The sequence below is a fragment of the Haliaeetus albicilla genome, chromosome 4 (assembly GCF_947461875.1).
Source record: "Haliaeetus albicilla chromosome 4, bHalAlb1.1, whole genome shotgun sequence".
Taxonomy (NCBI): Eukaryota; Metazoa; Chordata; class Aves; order Accipitriformes; family Accipitridae; genus Haliaeetus; species Haliaeetus albicilla.
In genome coordinates this window covers 41401526-41428530 of record NC_091486.1, presented here as the reverse complement: position 1 = coordinate 41428530, position 27005 = coordinate 41401526, and the positions used below count along the sequence as shown (strand labels likewise).

General features: G+C 41.8%; 1 protein-coding gene and 1 long non-coding RNA gene across 7 annotated transcripts in view; one reads left to right on the top strand and one right to left on the bottom strand.

Moving 5' to 3' along the window:
- Nucleotides 1-19037, bottom strand: part of UBE2F (ubiquitin conjugating enzyme E2 F (putative)) — an 86272-nt gene extending 67235 nt beyond the window's left edge. For 2 of the 6 annotated variants that reach the window (XM_069782103.1, XM_069782106.1), the window contains exons 1-2: nucleotides 18877-19037; nucleotides 16161-16294 (exon numbers count right to left, since the gene is read on the bottom strand). In XM_069782103.1, coding sequence (XP_069638204.1) covers nucleotides 16161-16278 — 118 coding nt within the window. In that variant the 5' untranslated portion in view covers nucleotides 16279-16294; nucleotides 18877-19037. Of the gene's footprint in view, nucleotides 1-3270; nucleotides 3337-5921; nucleotides 5952-16160; nucleotides 16295-18255; nucleotides 18286-18876 lie in introns of all 6 variants that reach the window. The other 4 variants (XM_069782101.1, XM_069782100.1, XM_069782105.1 and 1 more) reach the window with 4 other exon arrangements.
- A 1702-nt stretch (nucleotides 19038-20739) lies between these two features.
- Nucleotides 20740-22760, top strand: LOC138684993 (uncharacterized). The gene is made up of 2 exons (XR_011324213.1): nucleotides 20740-21676; nucleotides 21807-22760. It is a non-coding gene; the product is annotated as an uncharacterized lncRNA (long non-coding RNA).
- The last annotated feature ends 4245 nt before the right edge of the window (nucleotides 22761-27005 follow it).

The window sequence follows — 27005 nt, the reverse complement described above, 5'->3', positions numbered from 1 at the left end:
GGTGCACTGCAGAAAGGTATAACAAAGGAATTGGAATTTCTTGAGGACAAGTAATTTTTTATGTGAAAGCAGTCACCCTCATCAAGATTTTCTACAAATTCATTTTAATTTAAAACTCACTGCCACCAGGATAATTTTGTGACATTAAATACTTAATAAGAAAGGTTATTGTGAGAAGTGGAGAGCAAGGGAGCTGAAAGTATTTCTGTTTGACAGTAAAGTTTATTTTCTTATTCAAATTAATCTTTCTGTGAGAATCTAAAGCAGCTTCTTTCACTGTCCTTTCAAGACCAGTCGCATTTGAAATGACTGCATAAAACAAAGCATCTGACAACAGATTTCATCAATAACATAAGGCTAGAACACCGAGTGCAAAAGGCATTCCTAGTGTTAAAAACATGTTCAGTCAGCACCTTTATGGTACCCTAACAGCTGGCTACTTTCAGAAACTGTCTTGGTGTAAGATTCCTTATAAAATGTAATTACAGAATTCAAGCTCTAATATTAATCAGAATACAAGAGAACTTAAACAAAATATGAATATAAAAGAATTAGCACCTCTTTACCAGATCCGTCACAGAAGGATGCAATCTCTCTAACTGCAGATAAGCAAACTGAGAACTGTAAGCGAGCCAGCAAGAACCTCTTTGCTGTGCAGACTACCAACCCTGGCTTCCACACGATTACTACATAGGTCCTAACAGTGAGAACTGCAAGGCAATATTAGATACTTCGTGGCAGCTGCAGCTGTGCAGCTGGGCATCTACAGGAATTAGTTGGCAGGGAGATACTGATCCCAGCACATCTAACTCTAACAATTCAGTGTACTGCACATGTTGATGTTCTCACTTGAGTAGTTGCACAGAGCCTCAAAGCTAACACACCACAAAAATAAGTGCATATGAAGTTTAAATAGTCTTCCATGCAAATTCATCCATAAAACACAAAGACAACTTTCTATTCTAAAACTCACAGCTATGCAAGCAAACTCTGTAATTTCAGATGGCTATTAAGAAACTTATGTGGAAATGATGAATTCTAGAAATGTTTTTATTGAACAGAATGCCAGCAGAAGCTTCACAGTATACTTAAGCTGTATTAATAATAAAAGATCTAATTTCCACATACTTGAATATTCAAAGACTAAGAGACTCCTGCTTGTTAAGCATTTTCAGACATGCATATATTTGAAGTTTTCCAGCAGTGTTATATCTTGTCATCTATCTCTTCACCTCTGCAGCTTTTGTTCCACAATTGGAAGGCTGCAGAGATATTTGCAAAGTGCTCCCTGAAGAATCAGATATATGAGCAGGATTTCTAAAACTCAGCTCCCTCAACGCAAGACACAGTTCCAGGCAGGAGAAGGAAAACTGGCTCTGCCTCCAGAGTATCAAGATTCACACAACATTGTTTAGACACTACAAAAACACTTGCCTCAGGCAAATATTTTGGGCCATTTGAGCCAGAAAAATTCTGTGACAACTGCTTAGTAGCCTCTCTGCTACCCCAGAGAAAACTAAGATTTAGCATACTCTAAAGAAAAACCTCAATAATGAAGGGAATCAGAAAGCTACAAATATTTTCTTGGTATGTATTACATTCTGCCTTTAGAGAGCTGTGCTAAGCTGTAGCTGATCACAAGATTCTGTACCTGAATTATGCACAGCTGAAAATAGATGTTTACTTCAGTCAGACTGCAACTGCAGAGACTTCAGCTGCGCAGCTATATTTAGAGTAACAAAATGTTAATTAAGATCATCTTATTCCCAAGATCATTTCAGCAATGAAGCTAGCACAAAAACCATGCTCTGCACTCAACAACTGTCTTCTGACTGCAACATCTTGCTGCACAGCAGTTAACAGACAAAAAAATTACTATGTAATTAGACACCTTAGAATTAGTATGAAGCAGCTATCATTGCTTCACATTCAAGACATCCCTACCTCACACAGTGATGATCTTGTAAAGTCAACTCATTTCTAAAATATAATAAAGCAGCATCATATAAACTGAAGGACATTTGGTGCAAGCAGACAAATGCTCACCAAGTAAACATGAATACATCTCCTACACAGAATGAGAGGCTAAAAGTTCTATAGCAGCATTTGCATTTATTTTTGATTACACTGACTAGGGCAGTCTTAGTCATTTTTCCATCACAAAAGGGAATCACATGAATGGACACGTTAACAAAGACCACCCAAGATTTCTACTGCCCAGGAAATGCTAGTTGATTTTGGCTAATAAGCACCAAGAGTGACATCTAGTGCCCATTTGACTTCAAGATACTGGATTATCGGAAACATTCCTATCACCCTGTTAAGTGTAAACCATTATTTCTGTAGGTAAGACATCTGGATGACTGCCATACTGCATCCGAATTCTGTTATCAATAAGCACACACAGAAAATGGGCATCTACAGGAATTAGTTGGCAGGGAGATACTGATCCCAGCACATCTAACTCTAACAATTCAGTGTACTGCACATGTTGATGTTCTCACTTGAGTAGTTGCACAGAGCCTCAAAGCTAACACACCACAAAAATAAGTGCATATGAAGTTTAAATAGTCTTCCATGCAAATTCATCCATAAAACACAAAGACAACTTTCTATTCTAAAACTCACAGCTATGCAAGCAAACTCTGTAATTTCAGATGGCTATTAAGAAACTTATGTGGAAATGATGAATTCTAGAAATGTTTTTATTGAACAGAATGCCAGCAGAAGCTTCACAGTATACTTAAGCTGTATTAATAATAAAAGATCTAATTTCCACATACTTGAATATTCAAAGACTAAGAGACTCCTGCTTGTTAAGCATTTTCAGACATGCATATATTTGAAGTTTTCCAGCAGTGTTATATCTTGTCATCTATCTCTTCACCTCTGCAGAATCAAGCAATCAGTAGAAAAGAATAAATCTGCAACATAACGGGGCTGTAATACAGTAATTTCTCTAGACATAGTCCAAGATTTTTCTCAGCAAATAGAACAAGGTAGTTTGAAATTGGCTGAGAGAAAAAAAAATATTTTCAAAGTGAGCAAACAAGATCTGAAAATTTCCTAAACCTGCTCAGTTTTGATGATTGGAATCTAGTTCTCAAAATCCAGCCCGGTTTCTCCACTGCCTCTACAAAATAACCACTGTATTACAGCCAGTCTTTCTCTGACTAGAAAGTTTACTGAATTCTTCAGCATACTCTTGGAATTACTTTTCCTAAACATCAACACACACAGAAACAGAAGTATCATGTTTAAAAAAGTTACCTGGGATTACAGTTAGCTGAAAGTAATGAAGCTTGTTTGGGTCGGGAAAATTCACTTTACACGTACCTGTGAAGCAAAAGAATAATTTACATCAGACAACTGGTCTTCCACTTTTCGGAAAACAAGTATATCATCTTTCATACTCTCCAAATTCACTCCCTGATTAATCCCTACCTTCCAGTCAAGTGATTTCCTCCTATACTTTGTCTCTAAGCACCTCTCCCCTATACAGTTACAGGTCACCAGCAGTAACAGAACTTCACTTTTAAGCTGTGAGGAAGAAGCTTATTTCAGTAAACCATGCTGTCTCAAAAACTTTAAAATGCCAAAGGATTTGGTCTTCTGCATAGATAGTAGCTACATGTTAAGATGACAGCATACAGAATGAGCATCTCTTCCTTAGAAGTTCTTTAACGGTAACGTGTATCTTCACATTTGATTACACACTGCAGTCTGCAAGAAGTCATGCCACCACAGCCCTATGCTAACAAAGGCTTATTTATATGTGCAAGGTATAAATAAGGTGTAAGTATAAACACTGAAAGCCTCATCCAAAAGCCAGTGAAGTCTCCGTACAGCTGTCACATTGAACAAGTTTTTTCTGCATAACCAATTACCCACATTAATAGCAAAGTTTATGGAGCATCATTACAAAACAAACACTATGTTTTTATTCTCAGACTAGAAGAATTTAAGGAGAATAGTGAGAATGAAAACAAGAGTGGAAAAAAAAAGATAAAAACATCAATCTGATGAAACTAGTCAGTGGTTTCAGTTCAACAGATGCAAACTCCCAGCATAACAGCCCTTTGTTTGCATTTGATGACACAAACTAAATTGACTTCCCATACACAAAACTGGCATTTCTTGACTACAGCAGACAAGCTGGCAAGCTGGCACTAGAAGATGCATATATCCATGGATACATTATTATCCATATTATGCAGCCTTTAGCTTCTTAACCCATCAAGCTGGCTGTTCTTTTTCTGTAGTCCAGGACCTAAATAATATCAGAGATATAGACCCTATTTGTCTGAAAAAGTAACTAGAACTGTACACAAACCCTAGTAATGCATTCATATTGTAGTAACTACAAACCCTGATATGCTTCTCAGGTGTTTGTTATCCTATACAAGAGTCTACACAAAAAAGTTCAACAAAAGTTAAAATTACTCTGTGTAAAGTCCCTATAATCGCCTTAAAGAAAAGCATACCAACAGGAAGAGTTAAATAATGCTTCTTCCCGCCCTTTCTTTTTGCTGCTTCTGTTCTGTATTTTTCCCCCCTTACAATTCCTCCCATCAGGCAGTCTGTATACTGAAAAGCCTGATTTTTAAGATCTGAGCATTGATCTGGATTTAGAATCATTAGCAAATAGAAGATGCTCATCAGAAGCAGCACTCAGAAGTTTAACCTGGAGATAAAAAAAAATATGGTCAAAGCTTCCCTTAACAGGGAAAGACTAGAAATATCACAAGCTACCTGCCAGCAAAAATCAGAGAGAATATTGACTGCTTTTCTTTGCAAGATAAGCATATGGACAAGACAGTGTGAATGCACAGCATGGTAATACCCTGCACGTACACTCTCAGTCTGCTGCAAGCAGCTCATGCCTCTTTCCCTGCAGGGAAAACGTCTTAGATTACTCTGAAACAGGAACATGCACCACAGGAAGTTACGTAGAGCGAGCGATGGGCTCTGAATGTACCTCTGAGCTTACTAAGCAGTAACTTGTTGTGCTTGCCTGTATTCCAAGAACTCATGGCAGAATGATGCTGTTCTGGTCAATGCTTGAAGGAAAAAAGAGCTCAGCAACAACTCAGCTTCACTGTCAACACCCACCCTTAGCAACGAATACAGAGCAGTAGGAACTTTCCTCCCCTTTATAAAAGGGCTTTGTGTTTTGCTGTCCATTACAGAACTAGGCTTTCTAAAGCTAAGGAACAGAAAACATGTTTGATTTTTAACTATCTATCCTCAGCTTTAGAAGCAAAAAGCCATCTATCCTGTGCTCTTAAAAGCCTATTTTAAAGTGGCTGTTCGTATTTTCAGCTTTTAGCATAACATACATTACAAGTAAGATTCCAGGGCTAAAACCACATTATCTCATTATCCTGCCTTTCCTTTTTTTTTTTTAAGGAATATAGATCACTTTTTTAAAAAACTATTTTCCATAAGTATTTTCACTATTAACAAACACATCAGGTTACAGCCTGCATGCTAAGTGAAAAAGCACTAGGTTGACTTAATATGCTTCCCAAGAACTGAGCTATTTGCTCTGCCCCTAAATCAGAATCTGCCGTTTTTGAAAATGAGAGAATGGAGGAAAAACAGGAGTGAGGCAATAAATGGACTCTTCCGTTCCAGGTACCTTTTGGGCGTTTTATGAGAGAAAAGCTCTCAGTCCACCAGCAGTCAAATTCTGGAGCCAAATGATCAATATGACTTCCAAAGGACACTAATAAGAGTCCACCTCTCTACAATCCCTTAAGAGGGAGCAAGAAAGAAAACTTGTTCAAGCCTGAGTGGCAGAGTTTTGCACGGCTTTCCCTAGAGTTAACAAATAACATTGGCATTCATACTTTTGTCAAAACATTCAGTTCAACGGTCCTTTTCCCCTTAAAATGCATGCCATTAAATGCTATACTTACAAGGTAAATTTGCTTCAAGTTCTGCAACCTCTGTTGAAAGAAAAAAAAAACAAAACACACAAACCGTTATTTATGTAAGCATAAAGCCATTCTTGAAGTCCAAATTGGCAGATCTAATTTAAACCACCCTGTAAATCAAATTTTACTTAAAAATATAATTAAGCTGCACTGGAGGTTTACCTTGAAATGTCTCTTTAAGCCATGCAATTCATTACTAAAAATGCTCATCTGCCCTACAAACAATGCAAACATATCCTACTGTGTGATGAGAAGGTTCAGCTCTGCCAAGACTGAAGCGCCTGGGCTTCTAATACATAGAACACTGGCATTATCCAAATCTCCAAACTTGTCTACATAAGGCACTAAAATACAGAAGGCCAGAACTCCACAGCCTGCAAAACACAAGAACAGAAAAACCTCAAGAATCCAGGTGCCAGTCCAATGATGAAAATAAGCACAGGAGGTTCAGAGCCTGCATAAGCATCACAACTCCCCAGTATCTAACTGCTAATGCTCTCCCACCATCAGCTACAGACTGCCTCAGGTTACACACTGCTTTTGTAGGGAAGCCTCCAAGCATGATACCATGTACTGCACACTTGAAAACAGCTACTGAAACCCTAATTCAAGGGCACTGTCATACTAGATGCAGTCCTGCCTGCAGAAACCAGCACTAAGAGCATCAAAAGAACAGAGAAAGACAAACCTTCACTTCAACCACCTGGCACAGCAACGCATATTGGTTGGTGATAAAACTGCATCCATTGCACAAGTCCTCCCAAACCTCTGCACTGTTGAACAAACTCAGGAGTGTTAAGAATTTTTTGCTCCTGTGTCTGTTGGATACTTCCCCTGGGAGCACAGTTTGCTATAGATATGCACTCCTGTTCAATTAAAATTTCTTTTTATTTATTATATTTCCCATCCACAAAACTTAGAAGTTATTCTTAAAAGAAAGGAAGTAACCCAACTCAGTTGCATAGCTCCTAGGAAGGGAAGTTTATTCCTAAGCCCTTTCTCCGCCATGCGACCTTCTCTGGAAGATCCCCTGCTTTCTCCCTCTTTTGTGTATTTTATTAACTCTTAATTTCAACTATCTGTATTTCACGTAAGTATGAATGAGATGCATCAAGATCCCCTTTTATTTCTGAAGTTCTAGGAGACCTAATCAAACACATTTTTGCGTTTCCTGTAGTCTTTTTTTCCACTTGATTTCTAACTTCACTTTCTGGTCTGCACAGACACAGCCCATTTATTTAGGCTAACAACATGTAAGAGATTTCAACACCAACTCTCAAAAACATACTTCTAAAGAAAACTGTAATTTAGTTCAAGATACGGGGAGTGGTTGCTTGGCACTGAATCCAAACTGATCTCATCACAATTAGGAGCTCGCTAATTCCCCAGAATTTTTCTTGCATCCAGACTTACCAAACCTGGCTGGTCTCTGCAGTGAGCATGATGCTTATTTGACTCCCACCTCCCACTTGCTTGGCACAGCCCTGGTATCCCTTTATCTGCAGCCTACTATACCAAGAGAGAAAACCCCACCAAAACAGAAGCACTGTGTTTCACGCTTACCTAAAATGTTCACAATTGCACTCTTTAAAATCCCACACTCTACAGCACTCAAGCAGCCACAACTGATTTAACCAAAGTTGTGCACTGAAAGACACCCAACACTGGGGGCATACTTTTGCTAAAAGTTTTCAAAGAGTACTGTATTTATAATATACCAAAAATGTAATTTCAGCTATAATCAAGGACTTTTACTTTCCCTTTCTGGTTAAAAAAAAAAAAAAAGACGAGACATAACCAACTAGTGAAGGCTGCAGCTATACAAACGCATCATAAGAGTATTCCCCCACACCTTTCTCTTTAAACTCACCAGCCTTTCACAGTGGGAGGCACTATCAATCTTCACTAGAGGGTAGAGTTTAGGATCTAGCTCTTATTTTGTCAACTGCTTTCCTTATTGCTTTCTGTGCTTGTGCGTTGCTCTGCTTAATGAATCCTGCCCACTCTTTGCATCAAGTCTGAGAAAAGGTCAGCAGGGAAAAGGGAGATGCCAAAGGACAGAGCATGTTCAAACCCAGCAATGGCCAGGCTGCACCAGCTCTGCGGAGCTGGCTGGGGCCTCACTTCTGCCTCCTGCAAGGTTCAGTAGAGAGTTTACTGATCACCATAGTTCCTTTGAAGTGTGAAAAATTTTCTGTAATGCATTCACACTTCTGTGTTTCCCTTTGTCTTGGCACAATAATGAGCATGTTTTCTTCTGAAAACATGAAAAAGAAGGTGCTCACACCCATGAGTACGGCATGCTCTTTGTTTGAAGGCATGCAAACACATGGGAAGGCTATGGTAACTCATATGCACGAAAGCTTTGTGAACAAAGGCAAGTTCCCCAAAAATCAAGGTTTCTAATCAGCTCTGCAACAAACCACTGGAACTAAGAATGAAACTACTTCATAAAGATAAAAAAAGGAGGTAAAGACCTGGTTCAATAATCTAAACTTTTAAAGTAACATCAAATAAGGAAGCAGACATTACTATTAACTATGCCATACAAACATTGGTGATTTACAATAACTAGCATATTTAATAGGCCAAAGCTGCAGTGTTTGTGAGTTTTCCAAATTCTATGCCTCTTTGGTAGTGACAGTCTTGACATTGAAATCATTTTTGTATTTTGCTGCTCAGAAAGCAAACATTTTGACCACATCATTTAAGCTCCATTAAGATTCTGATGTTTTAAAAGTTATGCATTTTCTACATAAAGCAATACTGCTGACAAGAATATTCTCTGTAAGAAAATGCCCCTTGTGCAGTGTCATGGTTTAACCCAGCCAGCAACTAAGCACCACACAGCTGCTCACTAACTTCCCCCCCCACCCAGTGGAATGGGGGAGAAAATCCCCCCAGTTTATATACTGGCCACGATGTCACATGGTATGGAATACCCTGTTGGCCAGTTTGGGTCAGCTGTCCTGGCTGTGTCCCCTCCCAGCTGCTTGTGCCTCTCCAGCCTTCTTGCTGGCTGGGCATGAGAAGCTGAAAAATCCTTGACTTAGTATAAACACTACTTAGCAACAACTGAAAACATCAGTGTGTTATCAACATTCTTCTCATTCTGAATCCAAAACATAACACTACACCAGCTACTAGAAAGAAAATTAACTCTATCCCAGTGAAAACCAGGACATGCAGTCTGCAACTTATTGGCATGGTTTAACAGATTTGTAAATAAGCAAAAGGTAGAAGCAACAATTAGACCTCCAATGCACTGAACTTCCAAGAACTCTAAAAGCCTCACTGCATTAAAGAACAAACTTGATCTCACAATCTTTCTGACCACCTCTTTCAAAAAAAAACAACTACAGCTGAACAGTAAAGAAAATCCAGTCTGACTGCTTTTCATAATGTTTTGTGGATAATCAGTAACTGCATCTCAATTCACAGCCAGTAACCTCACTGTTCCTTAAAATGCCAAGACAAATGACCAGATAACCCAAGTCTCAGGAAATACCGTCCAAAAGCACTCCAGAACTTCCATGGGAAAACGGTGCTCGTCAGTGCCCACTCAGCGCTGGCTTAGCAGAGGTGCAGAAACACTGCAGAGCATCTGAATTCTTCTCGCGTTCAAGAGGGCTTACTGCCAAGTGGCAAACCCAGGAGCACTGCAAGGCCCTGCACCCACTCTGATAAGCTACCCTGGGTAGGTCTGAAAGGCTGTCAAGTGCAGACACATGCTAGGGCTTCTGCGGAGGGGCGAACAACAACTCGGGTGCAGTCAGTCCAGATTCAGACTAGCTCCTGACCAGCCAGTCTAGTGTTCCTGAAACCTTCTGCAATTGGGTGCAGCAACATACCCAAGTGGCAGGTGTATTTGCGGAGTCCTGGCTCTTGACCCAGTATGCACTTGCTTAAATAGTTCCAAATGCTATTTTAAACCACAAAAAGAGTAAAAAGGCAAGGGTTAAACCTAAACCTACCACAGACTTTGGAAGAGTTGAATGCAAACTGATTATGTCTCCGAAGCAGCTTAGGAACTTTATGAAACAGGGGAAAGCAAGCTAAGCCTAACACAAGCAACCAGAGCTATTTATAAATGATTTCACAAACAATAACTCTCCCTACCCATGACAATTCTCAGGACAGAAATAGGAACACACACTCCTGACGTGTACAGGCATATGGTTTATGAGAGACCCACGTGAATGTTATATTCAGTAACGCACAGACTATAATCACGTTGTTCTGCTTCCTCCCTTTCCCCCACCTCACCTCAACAAGTCAGAATATAGAAGTGCTTTGTTTATTAGTCTTGCCACAAAGAGTCAGGGCATATGCTTCCCACAGGAGTTTGTTTTTAAGTACACAAAATGAAAGCATTATTTCCTCAAATGCTCATCTGCAGCAATACTTACTTCTCTCTGGTTTTGTTCAAAAAGCCTCCCTCTCCTGTTTAGGTCCCCCATTTAATGTGCACCTTTAAGACTGCTAGATATTAAGATAAATACCTTGACACTCTTAACAGAAACTCCATTTTTAAAGTATTAATTTTAGCAGTATAATGCTGTTTGCCTCCTAACTCTATCCATCTATCTTTATAGCTCTCCCTACTTAGCTCCTCCGAACTGTACAACCATACATACTGGTATTAGAAGTCAAACAAGCTGCCTACTATTGCCAGTTTTTCAATAAATTGAGAGATGTGTATTTTCCTTCCACTTCCAAATGTTTATTTTAAACAAGATACTATCAAATCACATGCTTCAGCTTCTATACACTATTACAAAACTTATTATCCTGACATCAAAAACTAGAAAAAGCCACTGTGCTTGGAAATCTCTAACACTGCAATGTATCAATTCATACTTCAGGTATGCTGAAAATCAGAGGCATAAGAAGTGAAGCGATGTATTGAACCAGGCCTCCCTTTGTCAGTGAAATCCTAGAAAAAGTCTCAGTAATAATTTTTCAAATTAGCTTAAATTCTTATTGTATCGTTTTGGCTTTACAGTATCACAGTTAGGCTGCAAGCATTTTAGTGTAAACTACTTGTTTCCCCTTTAATAAATATAAATATAAATCAATAATATAAATAAATAATATAAATCACACATTCATCAAGCAGCTTTCCACCCTCTTCTTCCAAAATAAAGGACTTCATCTGGGAGGCAGTTGGGGCTAAGAAGCATCACTGAAAAGGAAATGCTTTTGTGATTTAAGTTGCACAATGTACATAAGTTAATGCAGCATTTTCAAAACAATGCCTCAAGTAAAGTCAAGTGTTAATGAAGGAAGGTTTTTATTAATTCTCAAAAAAAAGTATTTTTTCCCCTCTCAATTTTCTTCACCTGCTATTGTGAGGAGATATATTACCATACTTGAAGATTTGAAGAAAGTAAATACATGGATTCTCCTCATTTTTACTTAAAATGCACATTTACCTCCTTTTTACAGTCAGTTTCCCACTTCCTTCTACAAATGCACACCTGAAACATTTTCCGATTACATAAATCTGGTTGTAAAACCCACAAATGTTGAAGACAACTGAGGAATAAACCGTGTTAACTCATTTTCTTAGACAGTAAGTTATTTCAAGCTATCACAATCAAACTAAAAAAGCATTTCAAGGGATAACCTTTGTGATCAATAAGCATATACATTGCTGCTACTACTGACATCCTCACAGGTTCTTTATCTTTAATTCAGTTTAGTAGTCAGATTCATTATACAATATTAAACTTAACAGTACTTTGACTTGTCCTTAGCGCCTTTCAAATTTTCAGAAAGGATCTGCCTTTCAAGTTCAGCACTGCATGACTCAGAGCATCCTGCAGCAGCAGTCATGCAGCCCCTATTCCTAACTTAATGAAGTTCCCCCTTAGAGATGAATTCAACATCAAAAAGTGCCTCTGCAGCACAGAACAAATTAAAAGCTGCTAACTTAAAGTAAGTGTACTGCTTGCTCTATTTTAACTTGAGTACTAGGTCTACAGAATTAGGGCCTTACTCTCCAACTGAGCCTATATTGAAAATTCAGTGAAAATAAGAGACGCAACAATGAATCGCACTGAACTTTTTAACAAAGTTGTGCTTTATTAGATACTCTCTCCTGGCCAGAGAGGCAGCAAAGCCCCTTCAAGCACCATTTCTGTCTGCTCCTCCTCCCCACGTCAGTATTTGCTTTCTACCTTCTCCAGCTGTTCACATTTCCTCCCTTTGATTTGTCTTGAAACATGTTAGTTACTGCTTGGTCTCTCTCCAGTCTACTCCTCCTTGGCCAGAAAGCCTCTTTCCAAGAATTGTCAGCCTGCATTACTAGTCCTCGCCCTCCCACACCCTCAGACACTTCTTGTCCTCAGTGATTCCGAAGCAGTGGATGTTTTCCTGTGATTTCCCAGGGTTTCAGATCAGAACCACCACTGTGCTCCTCATCGCAGACGTATGTGCCCTGCTAACCTCCCGAACATGCTCCACTAGTTGCTGAGATAATCAGCAGGGCACAGGCTGCTACCAAATCCTGTTTAGCAGGCATGACCTTAACTCTCCAGAGGAAAACCAGCTGTAAGAGAATATCCAGCTGTCTCAGAATTACTTCCCTACATAAAACTTCAGGGTAGATGTTTTTCCTTTTGTGGTATGGCCATGAAATAACGAAACAGTGCCCTGAGCCATGACTGATATTTGAATATATAACAATACTGGACATGTAGGCAAAGGAATAGCTTAGAAAAACTAACAAAGGGCACCAGTATTTTAAGAGAAACTTTTTCCATAGAAGTGGGAAAAAAGCCTGTTTAACTTGCACCCATCACTAAAGCCAAGGACAGCACCTGACAACACTCAGCTGACAGCTCATATAACTCCAGTTTTAGTAAAAGGATTTCAAATGCCAACTGAATTTTCTTCTCATCCACATCGTGCAAATAGCTAACATCATACCTAAATTAGCTCTTATTTTTCCTACTTTAAAGCAGTATCAGTTAGCAGACATACATACTTGGTCTATGCCAAATTTTTAAGTTTGTAAGCATTGCCTACATTTGTCAGTGGCTGGGGTCACAGCCATCTATCTCATAATCAAAGTGTCATTTATCTATTTATCAGTCAGTGTACACAATACGTTTGAGGACTGCAGGGTTATCAGTGTGACAACACATTCTTCAAAGAGATCCTATAATGCCTCCCTGGACCGGACTCTCTATCAACACAAACAAGGCTGTCTTTAATTTACTTCCAGATAAAAACCAGACACTGTCTGTGTCTGGGTGATACCTCTAGTAAAACTGGCAGACATCTGTCTGCAGAATTTATTAGACTATCACCAATTTAATGTGGATCAGGAATAGGAGAATATCTTTCCAGCACATCACCATCACTCGAGCAGGTGAACAGCTATCTGACCTTGGCTCACACACTATCACCAGCTCCCAGGGACAGGCGCAATTTAGGGTACTGTGCCAAAAATCACCCTCAGCTAACCTTCCAGGACAGCCCACCATGTGTATAAGCTGCTGCAGAGGACGCTGCACAGACCAGTTGCCTGCTGTTCTCTATTGACTCAAAAGCTATAGACTTATTTGAGGCCAAAAAGGATCCATATGTGCTACAGAAAGAGCATAGCTATCACTGAGCTTTCTAATGAAAGAACCAGAGACTGTGGTCATGTACAACTCAGAGGCTTTACACAGCAGAATAAAACCACCAGTACTAACAGCATTAAGAGGTACAACTGAACCAGCACTAACCTCCGCACAGCTGCTGGGGCAAACAAGGACAGAACATGGCAGGCCTTTCCTCATCTCCTCCTCCTTCCTTACTGATGGCCAGCATTTCTTTTCTTTTTTTGTAGAACAGATTAATTTTCAATTCACAGCTGCCAGGAGATTGACCTGATCAAGCCTTCCACCCATTCTGCAACTGTCATCTGTTTGTTTGATAACTCCAGCCTAAACAAACATCAGTAACAACTTCTACTTAAAGCTATACATACAGGCTCCCACCAACTTTGTTTCACATTTAATACAACAGCCTATTACAGTTTCATACAATCAAGCAGTAAAAGGCATCCTTGCTGTACACACACCTTTAGCAGGCAGCTCTTCACTCAAACTAATTCCTGCAGATCTATATGTGACCTAAAAACACTATCAACCTCAGAAGTCCACCTTCACTCAGGCTGTCAGAATTACAGATCCTGCTGCAGCTGATCTATCTTAAAGATTTGGAGCACGTTCTAGAAACTTTTGCAACTGAATGGTCTGCAATTAGCTGAAAGAGTAGCTTAAAGGAGAATATGCCCAACAAGTCTCTCTCACACTAGCTACTTGATTTTCCTCTCACTTTCAGTGTAGTTATACTGTGATCTACTTGACTGTCAGTTTCCATTTTGGTCCAGAAACCATTCTAACCAGACTGACAGCTGCTCCTACAACTCTTTGGGGAGAGCCACGTGATACAACTTTCATGCACAATCAGACCACGATCTAGCACTCACACTTGTCAGGAGGATGCCGGCAGCAACCTGCTTTTAACATTTGTCAGTTTGGGACTCAACTCGTTCAATACTTAGTCTACACTGGTTTGCTAATGGTAGCCATAACAATTACAATTGGTCAATACCAATTTTCTATAGCTTACATCCTTTTCTTCCCCTGCAGACTTAGGTAAGGTTTTAGTCATAAAAGAGAAAAGCATGACTGCTCTAAGGGTACAGGAAAATTTCTTTGGCACTTCACACTATACCAGGCATTGTAGTTGAAGGGTATTTATATTACACTGCTATTTTCCCCTCAAGTCTACACCTGTAGGTTAGTGAAAATCTCAGATTAAATATATTTAGCAATTTGGCTTTGTAGCTTAGCCTGGTTAAAGAGCTTATTCCTTCTGCCTGATATCTTTCCCCCTCAGAACTGGAGTTAACTGAGGATTTCCAAACTGGAAGTCTAAAGCAAGCTCTTTGTGAAGAGTTATCACATCAGGGTTTGAAGTGTATTAAAAGTCCCTGTCCTTAGAACAATGCAAAGAGAAAACTGTGAATATAACATTCCTTCAGTCTAGTTGAGGCATTTCCCAGTGCACAGAGGCAGCACCATTTGCAGTGAAACCTGCTCCGTATACAGTTATATGGCAGAATCTACCCTAATTCAAAAAAAGCCACATGTAGAGTTCAGCAGTATCATTCAGGCAAATATACCAGTTTCAGTCCCAAATCATTCTGAAATAAGAGCAGGAAATGTAAGTTTCCTTTGACTGGCTTGAATCCTAATAGTGACAGCTTACACATCAACAGTAGTATATTTGCTATTGATCAGAAACATCAATCTAAACAACATATTCCTTACCACTAGATCAAGCTGCACAGCTCCAGCATTAAAACACTCAACTATTACCAGAGGGAGTAAACCTGAGTTTAAGCCCACAATAACTGCAAAGTGTCAATACCTACGGATTTTTAAATATCAGATTATCTATGCTACAGAAAAAATGAAGAGCAAGAAAGAGCTGTCCCTGATTTTACTATAACATAGTTTAATTATTTCTCACAAACTACCTTATTTACCCAGAACTGCCACAAAGTAAAACTTTGGGGGTTTTTTTTCCCCACCAATGGCGAGCCAGCTAGTAACAACCTATAGCAGCCTTCCTAGAACAGAACATATCATACTACAAAAATACGTATTGGGTTTTTATTCACTACTTCATACTCAACTTCCAGTAACTCCAGGCCAACGAAAAATACTTCTTTGCATTGTTTTTTTTAAGCTTTTTAAAGTTTATTGCCTCTGATCTATACCATTAAAGACCACCGGAACACTGACATTACTTTTAGGACTTTCTTTCCTGTCACAGGCAGTTAGATGTTTGCTCAAAAAATACCATCCTATCAAGTCAAATCTGATATTCTCCTCCTATATATTTAGTGACACTTATGTGACAAATTTTTTAATTGATGACACAATTCCCAATAATGGATTAATTTTTCAGCAGAGTAAGAAGGAGGCTTTTTACGTTTTGCATTATTCAACGAAAACAAGTGTTCTACAGGCAAAGAGCTGTTGGAGATGTGATGTATGCCAATATATACCGTACAGTATAAATCCTGAGGTAAGTCACAAGCAATTTTAAAAATACTTCTGGAAATCATTTTATATGCAATTTAGTATTGCTTACTGGCAACACACCTGCAAACTGTAAATCCCCAAATATTTAAATATAAGTTCCTTTCACCTTTAACAAGTAATTTGTCTCGAACAGACACCCTCCGAGTTGAATCAGAAGCTGGATTGGATGCACGGGGTCCTCTGACACCATCGTCCCGCTTCAACTTGCTTGCCAGAGTTAGCATTACTGCTGTCTTCAATCTAGAACACAAATATTAGAACAAAGTCAATTGCCAAAACTGAAGCATTGAAGCATTGAGGGGGAGAATACAAAAACAAGTTACAGTTAGTTCCTTATTCAACAACTATCATCATATTCTTAGCAGTCAAACGAAGACAACAATATCTACAGTTAACTTGACTGCGATTAAAGATGAGGATGGCCTAGAGTACTTGAAGAATGAGAGTTTGTTTCAGATGTGAATGCTGAGAGAGTTACAGTACGTTAGGCCAAGAGGAAGTTCAATTTTGCTGGAGAAAGGTCAGACTTTCATCATTGTTTACAATACAATTTCACTGCACCAGCTACCACAGTATATCCACGTGACAATATTCAGAGGTACTTTTTGGCTGGCCAAAAAGAAAAAAAAATTAAAAAGAGAGAGAGGGGGGAGGGGAGTGGTTGAGTTACTGGAACAATTCTCTAACACTAGGAAGTGAGGTTTTAGTCAGCTACCAGGACACAGGAAAGGAAATGGATTTAAACTGCAAATAGTGCAATTATCTATGCAGCTGCACAACAGTAACTCTTCACAGTGCAAAGCAACAGTGGAGAAAGTTACATAGGGAGATTTGATAACTGAAATGAAGAGATTTTTTGCTGTGTCAGTCCTCCACTATAGAAGATAACTGCGCTGATAAATGAATTACAATAAAAGGTGGAGAGAATGCCAAAGTCATAAAACCAAAACATTCAGTCTGTCATGGCTTAATACATTTTGACATTATTCCTAGTTGAAGGCAACCCATTCTTCTTAACAGTTAGGCCAAAACCAACATAATGCTGACAAGATCCATATCCTTTAGGCCCCACCACCACTAAAATGGTAGGAGAAATGTTTATCCTTTAGTCACATGAGTTAATTCAAGAAAATAAAGGGGAAAAAAAAGTCAGCATATAGTCTTTACATGAACTAGTTTGCATAGAAGCCCAGACAGATATGATGCAACAGTTACCAAGACATGAAACAGATGCTCAGGTAACATCAGCTCTCAGTATAAAATGGAGAATCAGCTGAGATATTCATAAGGCAAATAACACCAGTAAACCACTGAGATGAAGACTATCACACTATAAAATGACAAGACACAATACAAAATTTATCTTTGTCAGCTTCAGCTCTATGTGTCTCTATGTTTCTTTCCTTCTTGTAAGCAAGCCCTCAAGTTTAACAGGTCCATTGCAACAGCAGTTATTTTGCTTGTTCATTTCATTTGTCCTTGCCCCAGAGAAAACAGGAGATAAAGCCTCTGGCCTGCCAATCTCCTCACTACATCTGTAAAAGACAGCCCTGTTGATTTCCCAAGGTTGTAAGAGAGCCAACAGATTTATACCAAACATCAAGCCAACACCAAAATACCAATGAAGGGGCAAGAAGAAGAAATGAAACAACGGACATGACAGTTGGACATTGAGAAGAACATAATAGATAAGCGAGTAACAACATTTAAAAAAAAAGGAAAACATATTTCACAGTAGTACCTAACACTATGAAACTCTGGTAAGATGTACAAGAAGGTCAAGTTCTCTGAAGTTGGTAAGTATGTGTGTTAGCTTCAAGATGCATAATTAAAAAAATTTTAAAAAAAAGTAAAATTCAGGGCAAATGTAAATCCCACTTGCTCAGCTGAAACATAGAGTAGGTTTTTTCCTCCCAGTACCCCAGAGAAAGAATAAGCAAACAAAACAGTCCTTTTTCCTTGGAGAAGAGAAAGATAACAGTTGTTTTTAAAAAAAAAAAAATTAGAAAAAGGAGGGGGGAATCTGGGAAGTAGTGACACAGGGTCCTACAAGAAAAACAAACAAACAAAAAAAAAACCAGACAAGAAAAAATGTAAACTGCAGGCACCGCCCCCCCCCCCCAAAAAGAAGAAACCAAAAAACCTTTTAGATGCCAAGTCCAAATGAAATCAACTTCGATGGGAATTAAGTGCCTAAATACCTTTATAGATCTGTTTCCTCACTGCTTGTCCTAGAAAATCAGGAAACCAAAGAGAAGTGTGACCAGCGTGGAAAAAACAGACGATTCGCTCCAGCTGTACCCGAAATTTCATCAATGGAGCACAGCGAGGAAGCACCCAAAACTTGTTAACCGCATGGGGAAGTAAGGCTTTACCGCTGCACGACAGCGGGGAGACAGTGGACGGAGGGGTGCCGTGCTTAGATACCGGGAAGGGCAAGAGAACCCCGGGATTTCTCCAGCTCCTTTGGGAGCGGAGCCGGCAGCTGGGGGCCGCCCTGCCCTGCCCCGCCCCGCCGGTGCCCGCTGCCTGCACCGCCGCCGCCGCCGCCGCTACCCGGAAGCCCCTCGGCGGGGGCGGGGATGATCCCTGGGCCCCTGCGGTGGGGGCACGCACGACTCTGTGGGGCCGGGGGCCCAGGGGGGGCCCAGAGGGGGCCCAGGGGGGTCCCCCCCTCCCCCAGCAACGCGAGGTACCCGAGGCCTGGCGGGCCGGGGCCGCCCCGGGAGACGTGGGGGCAGCGGGTGGGGGAGGGAAGGGGTCGGGCCTGAGCTGTGGGGACTAGCCCCGGCCCGGGGGGAAGGGGGGCGGCCCGCACTTACCTGAGCGCGGCGTCAGGGCCCGGCTCCCGCGGTCAACACCATCCCCGGGGCTGGCCCGGGGGGGGGGGGGGGGGGGGGGGGGCGGCGGCTCCTCCCTCCGCCCTCCCCTCCTCAGCCGCGGCGCCGGAAGCGGGCGGGGGCGGGGCCGGGGCAGCGGCGGGGGCGGGGCCGCAACCGCCGCGAGGGGCGCGGCCTTCAGCAACGGCTTTATGGGCAGCGCGCGGAGATCTCGCGAGAGTTGAGGTGGGGGCGGGGCGGGGAGGTGTGTCCCCGCCCGCCGTATTCTCGCGAGAGTTGGCCGGGGGGGCGGGGAGGTTGTTCGCCGCCGGCAGGGCGGCGCCATTTTGTGGGAGCGGCGGCGCGGCTCTGTCGGTGGCAGCGGGTGCTGGGCCCTGGGCCAGCGCCTCCTGGGCGCGGGGCCTCGCAGTGCCTGAGGAAACTCAGCCCCCTGCCAACCCCTGGCCCAGAATGTGGCCTTCCCCCAGCACCGATGTCCTCTTCTAGTGTCCCCTCGCACGGCTGTGTAAATGAGGTTTGACTCAGCTATAGTGTTGATTACACTGAGTCGCCAGGGAGATGTGATAAATAGCAACATCACAAGAGAGGAAAAAATTACAATTGCCAAGGTGATTTCAGATGGGGAGCTTAAACACCAGGCTTGGTGCAGCCTTTGTATTAGTGCCTGCTTAAAAATTAAGTTACTCTGTACATTCCAGCACCAGATTCGTGAAAGCAATGATCAATCAGATGAAGTGAGTGTAAAAACCTGATCATAAGAGTGCATTTAATAATGGAGAGTAAATTACTTGTGGATATCATAACCAAACTAATGTGACCGTTGAATCTTTCACAATTAGGTTAGATCAGACCCTCAACCTGTAAAACTTAAATTATATGCATAAACTTAAAAAATTCGTCCATTCAGCAGCTTCCAACACATAAGGGAACCAAAAATTAAGCCATTGGAGCAGCATCCAGGTTAGAAGATTTGATAAAGCAAAGCTAGAGACCAGACACAAGGAAAGTTCGGCAGACAACTGTTGAAATACTGCGTCCTAAACATTCGCTGGAATGATGATGCTTCCCCTTCACCAAAAAAAGATTGGCATTTAACTTGGTCAAAACTAGTTAAACCAGTGGAGAACTGCCACTTGGAGGCCTTAAATTGTCTTAACTCTTTCACAAGCTTAATGCTAAAGATGAGCACCCAGTTGAATTGGCTGAAAAGCATTTGCCTTTTCCACAGTTCTTTTTAGTAACAGCCTGTCCACTGCAAATTGCTTATGCAATTGCTTATCAGCTGTAACTGAAAGATGAAAAAAGAAAGTATGTGTTTAGAAAAACCTGCTCTCTGCTCGTTGGCTTCAGCAGTGTACAAGGTGAGAGGGGAATTAAGAAAAAAAAAATCCAATGTGTGTATATGTGCCGACGATGGCTAGAAACGGTGAACGTGGCAGGCCTCCTTTTCCTACCTGGCTCTGTGGCGATGCCACACAGACACACCAGCTGGGATGTCTAAAAATTGCCAACTATAAGAGGAAAATAATCTTAAAAATTACCCAAAACACTAAATCCTGGGGGGGTGGGGGGGTTCTGATTACTGATTAATCCAAGTGCATATTGATTCAAAATGAGCCCATCAGCTAGCTGTTAGAGATACAAGAAATGGCCAGGACCCTGGTAGGGCACCTTGCACCAGGGGGTACGTCTCTTCAGACCTTGCTGCCTGCCTCCTCCCTGGCTGTGCCACAGCAGCGGGTCCCTTTTCCTTTGCCAGGAGGATGGGGACTGTGTTGGTGAGCAACTTGGATGCCAAATGTCTTAGAAAAGCCTCTGCGTGATTCTGCTTCCAGATTCCCATGCTGCTGCAGCTAGGAACTAAGAAGATGGCCTGAGGATAGCTGTACTTTCAACAGCAATAAGCTGAAGCCCTTTCACGCTCTGCAGCGGACTACAGACCCTACAACACAATTTCATGATCCTGTCATAGAGCCTGCTGGGGCATACGGGGGCAAACGAAGGTTGCAAAGTCAACCTTAGCACTGGTATTTCCCAGCTCGTTTGTTTGCCTTTTAATAGCAAGGTCCTGGAAATACAAGTTTGAATTTTCAAGATACTGATGTATCTTCTGCTTTTGCTGATACTTTTTCTCTCCTGAAGGGTGCTGCCCACTACCAAAGTCCAAAATTGAATGAGCAGGCCAGAGTCACTACCAGCAGCACTATTAGTTAGGTTTAAAATGCCCTACCTTAAGAACAGCTAAGCTGCTCTTTGGAAGAGTCAAGAAATCTGCTTCCATTTTATCTTCAGGTATCACCAGCTGTCCTTCCTTTTTTTACGGTACAGCAGTTCAGTTAATACCTGGTCACTATGACCTGTGCTGGGATTAATAAAATGTTTTTATGATCCAATTCATAAAGGTGCTGTCAACAAACTGCTGCCTTTTCTAAAGACTAATTAAAGCCAAGCCAATACTGTACAGCACAGGCTGTAACGGTGTCAAGTCTTCTGGCACCCTCTGCCAGTTCCTCTTACTAGCATCTGATGTTCAGTGACCTTCTGCAACTACTTAACAATTTCAATTTAGAACGGCGTAAAGCAAACTCTTTGAAAATCAGGTTAATCTAAACCCATGGCCCAGTTACTCTTTTTCTTCAGACAGTGGTGTTGTAAGGCTAGACAGAGAGACGGCAGTGCTGTTTACTGGAAGCAAGAGTCTTCTATTTTTACTGTGATCCCTCTCTACCCACACAACATCCAGTCTGGGAAAAACGAAGTGAACGTGGTGTGTATGCACAAAGTACGTATCATAAGGAATACATGGCGTGCGCGTGCACTTCCCACTGCCACATTTTCTCAACTCTTTTTTATCGTTACATTGTGTTTGACAAGATGTTTTTCTCATTCTCTCACCTTCTTTTGTCACTTAGGCTCGAGGAGGGTAGTGTAAGCTACTCCTGAAGCTGACCTTTCAGTCACCCAAGAGTGAGGAGACCATGATCTTGAGAAATACTGTTTGCTTACAGAGGACCTTGATTTTCACAAGTACCAGCTGATCTGAGGCAAATTCAAATTGCTCCAGTGAAAATTTTCCTGGTGGATACCCCAAATCAGGCACTCCACTGCCTGTCTGAGGCATCAAAACATGGTATTTCCAAAGGTGCTGAAGAGGCAAGAGTCTCAAAAGTTCAGCACCTAAGGAAATAACCACTGGGGAGAGTAGTTTGTAAAGTAATTTCATAATGTCATATCTATACCTCTGTATCCATTGGTACTTAAAAACACAAATGACTGGTTGAAAATGGTTAATAGTTAAAACCCAGTTTCAGTTTCATATGCACACATGATGGAGTATTTTGTTTTCCCATCACCCTGTCTGTGACCTGGCAAGCATTTCATGTTTCACATAGCAAGAATTTGAGCAGTGGCAGACGTCACCTGGTGCGGCAAACAAAACCAAGGTTTCTCCTCTGTTGGATTTCAGGCAATTACCCAGCCATTTTCCACGATCCTACTGTGACTGTTTTTAAAGCTAGAGAAGATGAAACAAGCATCTTGCATTTAAACTGTGCCACCGTTTAATGACTATTTATGTCTTCTTGTGCCCTTTTGGTCTTTTTCTCATGCTTTTATTTAACACACACGTCTCTTTGCTGGGGATGAAGCAGAGGAAGTCTGCTTTTTGTTAAAGTATCAGCTCCTGCCTTAATGAGCAATTGTGGAAGTTCTCATATTGTCGGGAACAAAGTGAACCAACCATTATCCTAACTAACTCCCTCATGGCTTTTCTAAACACAGCTTTTCTATGCTCTTAGTTTAAAAATGCTAGCTCTGTATCCAGACACATTCCATCTGCTGAAAAATAAAGTGCAAGTAAGTCCCTACTGCTCACGTTTCGGTCCCAGAGTTTGCGATCTCCAAAGAGATGCTAGTTCTGCATTTGTACTCAAGTGCTTGGCAAGCCAGGACAGCTGGGATCACGCATTTTGCAAGAGTGTAGAAAAGCAAGAGTGTAGACATTAATGGAGAAGGCCACGCAGGTTTAGGCCTTAAAACAGGGTCAGGTTAAGGATGTATCTGGGTTTTAAGACTCTTTTTAGATAAGGGATCTGATTTTAAGTATGAAGATAAAAGCAATGTAGTTTCGCACAATTTGCAGTGTTCAAACAGTGAAGGAAGCCAGTCAGCAAGCAGGACAAATCTCCAGTGTGGCAAAAAATGCGCTCACTAATAGTCTTTGTTTTCCACCACCTGGTTTGCTTCGTTGGGTTTAACCTGTTTTGACTGTCTCCCCTCCCCCTCTTAAACAAGAGTATTCAGCTTTTAGACTGAAATCATTAGCGACTGACGTGTCACACCAGACCAGAACTGGCTTTGGAGTATTAGAAGGAGAAGGAAGAGGATGTTGTAGGACAGTAACTATGGCAATGGCGCTTGCAGTATTACAGCTGCTAGTTCATATCCATGTAGCCAAGAAAAAGTAAATATCCCTGATGTGAGGCACGTGAGATCGTTGCCACGTGTAATGCTTTGCCTCCTGCACACTTGAATGCGCAACTGCTGCAAGCCATTTGGAAGAAGAGCAGATCGCTGTAATTTCATTGTGGTCATGATGGTAATATCAGAGCATTTTTCCACCCACTGCTTTATTAAAGTCATATGAAAAGGGGATCTCAAGAGTTCTTGCAGGAACAACTGGCTTCCTGTTAGCCGACAAAATTGTGCATGACTGTGGACAGCAGAGCACTGAAGGAGAAACATGCCAAGAGGAGCAAAACAGCCCCATGGGCTGCAGCTCATGATGATTACCAAGTGGCTGACATTTTATGTATGCTTTATAACAAACAGTCACACAACCCTCTGATTAAAATCAGTGTAGATGTTTGACTGCTGATACCTATCAGAGACTGCATTGACCTGGAATTTAGCTGCTTCTTCCCTTGGGCGCTGCTAAAACCAGAGAACAAAACACCAGAGCAAGGTTCAAAATCAGATTAGAAGGCAAGTTTCGCCTGCAGGTCTAGGAAAAAAAAGCAAAGCCAAAAGTCCCACACTGATTTTGTTTGTTTTTTGAAGGTTTGGGTTTCTTACCTAGACCAGTCCTAATCTTGACTATTTTCCTTTGACAGAGTAATCTTCTCTTTCCATCTCCTGAAATGTAGTCTGCCTGCTGGACTTCATGTCCCTGGTGGTCACAGCCCCCAGTGACAACCTGGACTTTGGAGCTGGGGTTCAACTATGGAGGAGCCAGCCCAGCACCATGAGAGGGTGTTACATTTTCAGCTTTTGGCTTGCTTGATGATCAACCCAGAACACCTTTTCCTCCTTTAAAAAGAGATTCTCATTTGATTTTAGCAGGGCATGCTCACTCCTAACACTGCCAGAGCCTGGGCGCCTGCTCCTCTGTGAAGCAGACCTTCAGGTTTTCAGTCCATCCCCTGATCTGTTGTCCCATAAACTTCCTAACGGCTCATACCTATGTGCCGGCACAGCAACACATTGCCTGCAGCCATGAATCAGTTGGGATGGTCAAAACAGGTGACTGACACTGCAGTCTATCGAGATGATGGTAACCAAGGAAAGTTTTAGGCAGCATTTTGCAAGGATGGACAGCCACGCAGTTTGAGCATATGGGCATATCCAGTAGCAGTGATGTGCTAACAGGGTGCTTGGGATTAACCCTGACTCTGTCTTGCACCTACAAAGCTACACTACAACAGAGAGCAATCTGGGAGTCCCCCACCCAGCTCATCAGCTTTTAGGGAGAAAAAGAGCTTTTAGAGATTTAAGGAGCAATGGACAGCAGACCTCCTTCGCTCCGATGTGTTGTGGACCTGTCTTTTGCAATGTAAAAGGATTGTGGCAATAGCACTTGAAGCAGCATCAAGAAAGCACAGTCCTGGTCCTCTACCCCAACCCAGACACATCCTCCCAGACAAGAGACCATGGGGCAAACTAGGAACCAGAAATGACTTGGAAAAATATTTATGAAGCATATCTGAACTTTTCTCCTTCATCTTTTTTATTCCAGCATTTAGGGATGGGACTGTTATCTTGGGCCTGTGAAGGCTGATGCCTTTTCTCAGAGCTTTCTCATGAATCAGCTGGAATTCCCGTATTACTTTGATGACTCACAGTCATACTCCAGCAGGTGCGAGAGGCCGTTTTTTTTAAACCTCAGCCTTTAAATGCCTGCACCAAAGTTATTTCAATTATTACATTTTCCCAATATACCTTCTCCCATTTCTGCCAGGGTTGGCATAAATCGCAGCCTTCCGTTTTGTAAATCTTTTTTTTTTTTTTCCTTCTCAAAGGCTTAAAACATTATCCATCAAGTCTATCAGTGCTGGGCCCAAAGATCTGAGCCTTTTATCTGAAGCAACTGGAGGCAGGGATTTGTGCAGTGGAAGGAGCGACTGAGCACAGAGAATCATGGTCTCAGGGCAATGAGTCCTCCTTTCTGAGCAGAACATAGAAATCAGATTTCTTGAATGAAAAAGAAAATTAAGAATACCCTGGGGCAGGGGCATCTTCTCTGGAGCCAGAAAGCTGTCCTGGCCCCATCTGCAAGCACTTCTGTGGGAGCACGAGTGCAGGGGGGCAGTCGGGGGACATGGGTTGCTGGGGAAGGTTCTCCAGAGACAGAGGAAATGGTTCAGTTGTGGCTACAGAGGTGACAGCCAAAATGAGACTTCTGGAGTGCAGGGGAAGCACATCATTACTAGTTCAGGCAGCAGTTTGGAGTCCCGGGAGCCTTCAGCAGCATCTTTTGGCCTGTTTCTGTAGTTGAAAGTCCTGGGTTTTGCATGATAATGAGTAATCCACGTGTGCAGCTGAAGTCACCTGCAGTTCAAAGTGAAGGTTATTTTTCAAATAACCTTCTTTGTCATAGCAAATTAAAAGCAGTCGGATCTCACTGAACACTGTCTCCCCAGATGGCAACATGGGAACATAACAAAATGATTCCCAGTATGATTGCTGATAGACAGAAATTATTATTTTCAGTTATGAACAGCACCGAACAGGAGGAGAAATTATGACACTGAGAGCACCAGTATTTAGTGTATTAGAAAACAGTACATTCCCGTAACACCAGCAGCAACTCATTTTCCTATCCTGAGAGTGCCAAGGATCCCCCAAAAATGCTCCTGCTAACAGGTGAGAGCACATTTATTCCTTCCCTATTATCAACCTGCATTCTGGTTGGAGGGTTTGGAGCAGAAGTTTATGACCCAGGAGCATATCACATGATCCATCAATAAAACTCAGCTGTCAGCTTTCCTGATTTGCCTGCAGAAATGTCACCTGCAACGTGTTAGGCAACACTCCCTGCGAAGCTGCAGAGTTTTTGCCACTCGGGACCAGCGCAGAGAAGGCTGAACTGAAAAACTCCCAAACTCCACTGCCTTTTCTGTAATTTGGTAGACATTTCCCTTGCTTACTTGATGGAAGCACAAGACTGCATATATATGTGAAATAAAAACAACCCTACCAAAATAAAACTCCATTACATAAACAGTTCTTGGAGGGAGAAAATGAAACATCTCAGCAGTACATGTTAGCCATGTCACTCATCGCAGGACCAGGATATTTAGATGATATTGAAAGTGGCACAAAAACCTCAGCAGAAAAGAGCAGCAATTGAGTAGTTTGTTACTGTTTACTTTAGCCAGACATCTGCCAGATCCCAAAGGACCTCATCCTATTTCATGTACATCCTGCAGGATTTTCCTTTCAAAAAAGAAACTCTTCCATATTCAAAACCAAGTTTGGCTAGTATAAATTTGCATGTATAAGCAAACACCCTAGTGAGCACGAGGCTGCTGCTGCTGCGCCAAGCCAGGGCTGCCCAGCACAAAGCTTCCCTTGTCCACCCAGGGAGTAGTCGGCCAGGAGGTCTCCCAAGCTGGCACAGGCAAGGAGGGCTGAGATTTAACGCAAACAAAATCTTGACACCTTCTGCCCATTGGTCACCAGAGGGGAGCCACAATCACCGCTGCCACAGGATGTTTTGTGCTCTTCAACCATGATTGCCGTTGCGTTTCACCTGCCCACAGTTCAGTCCCTTCCACGACACCAGTATTTTCCCCACGATGCTACAAATCACAAGTGAGCATTTGGCTCGGGAT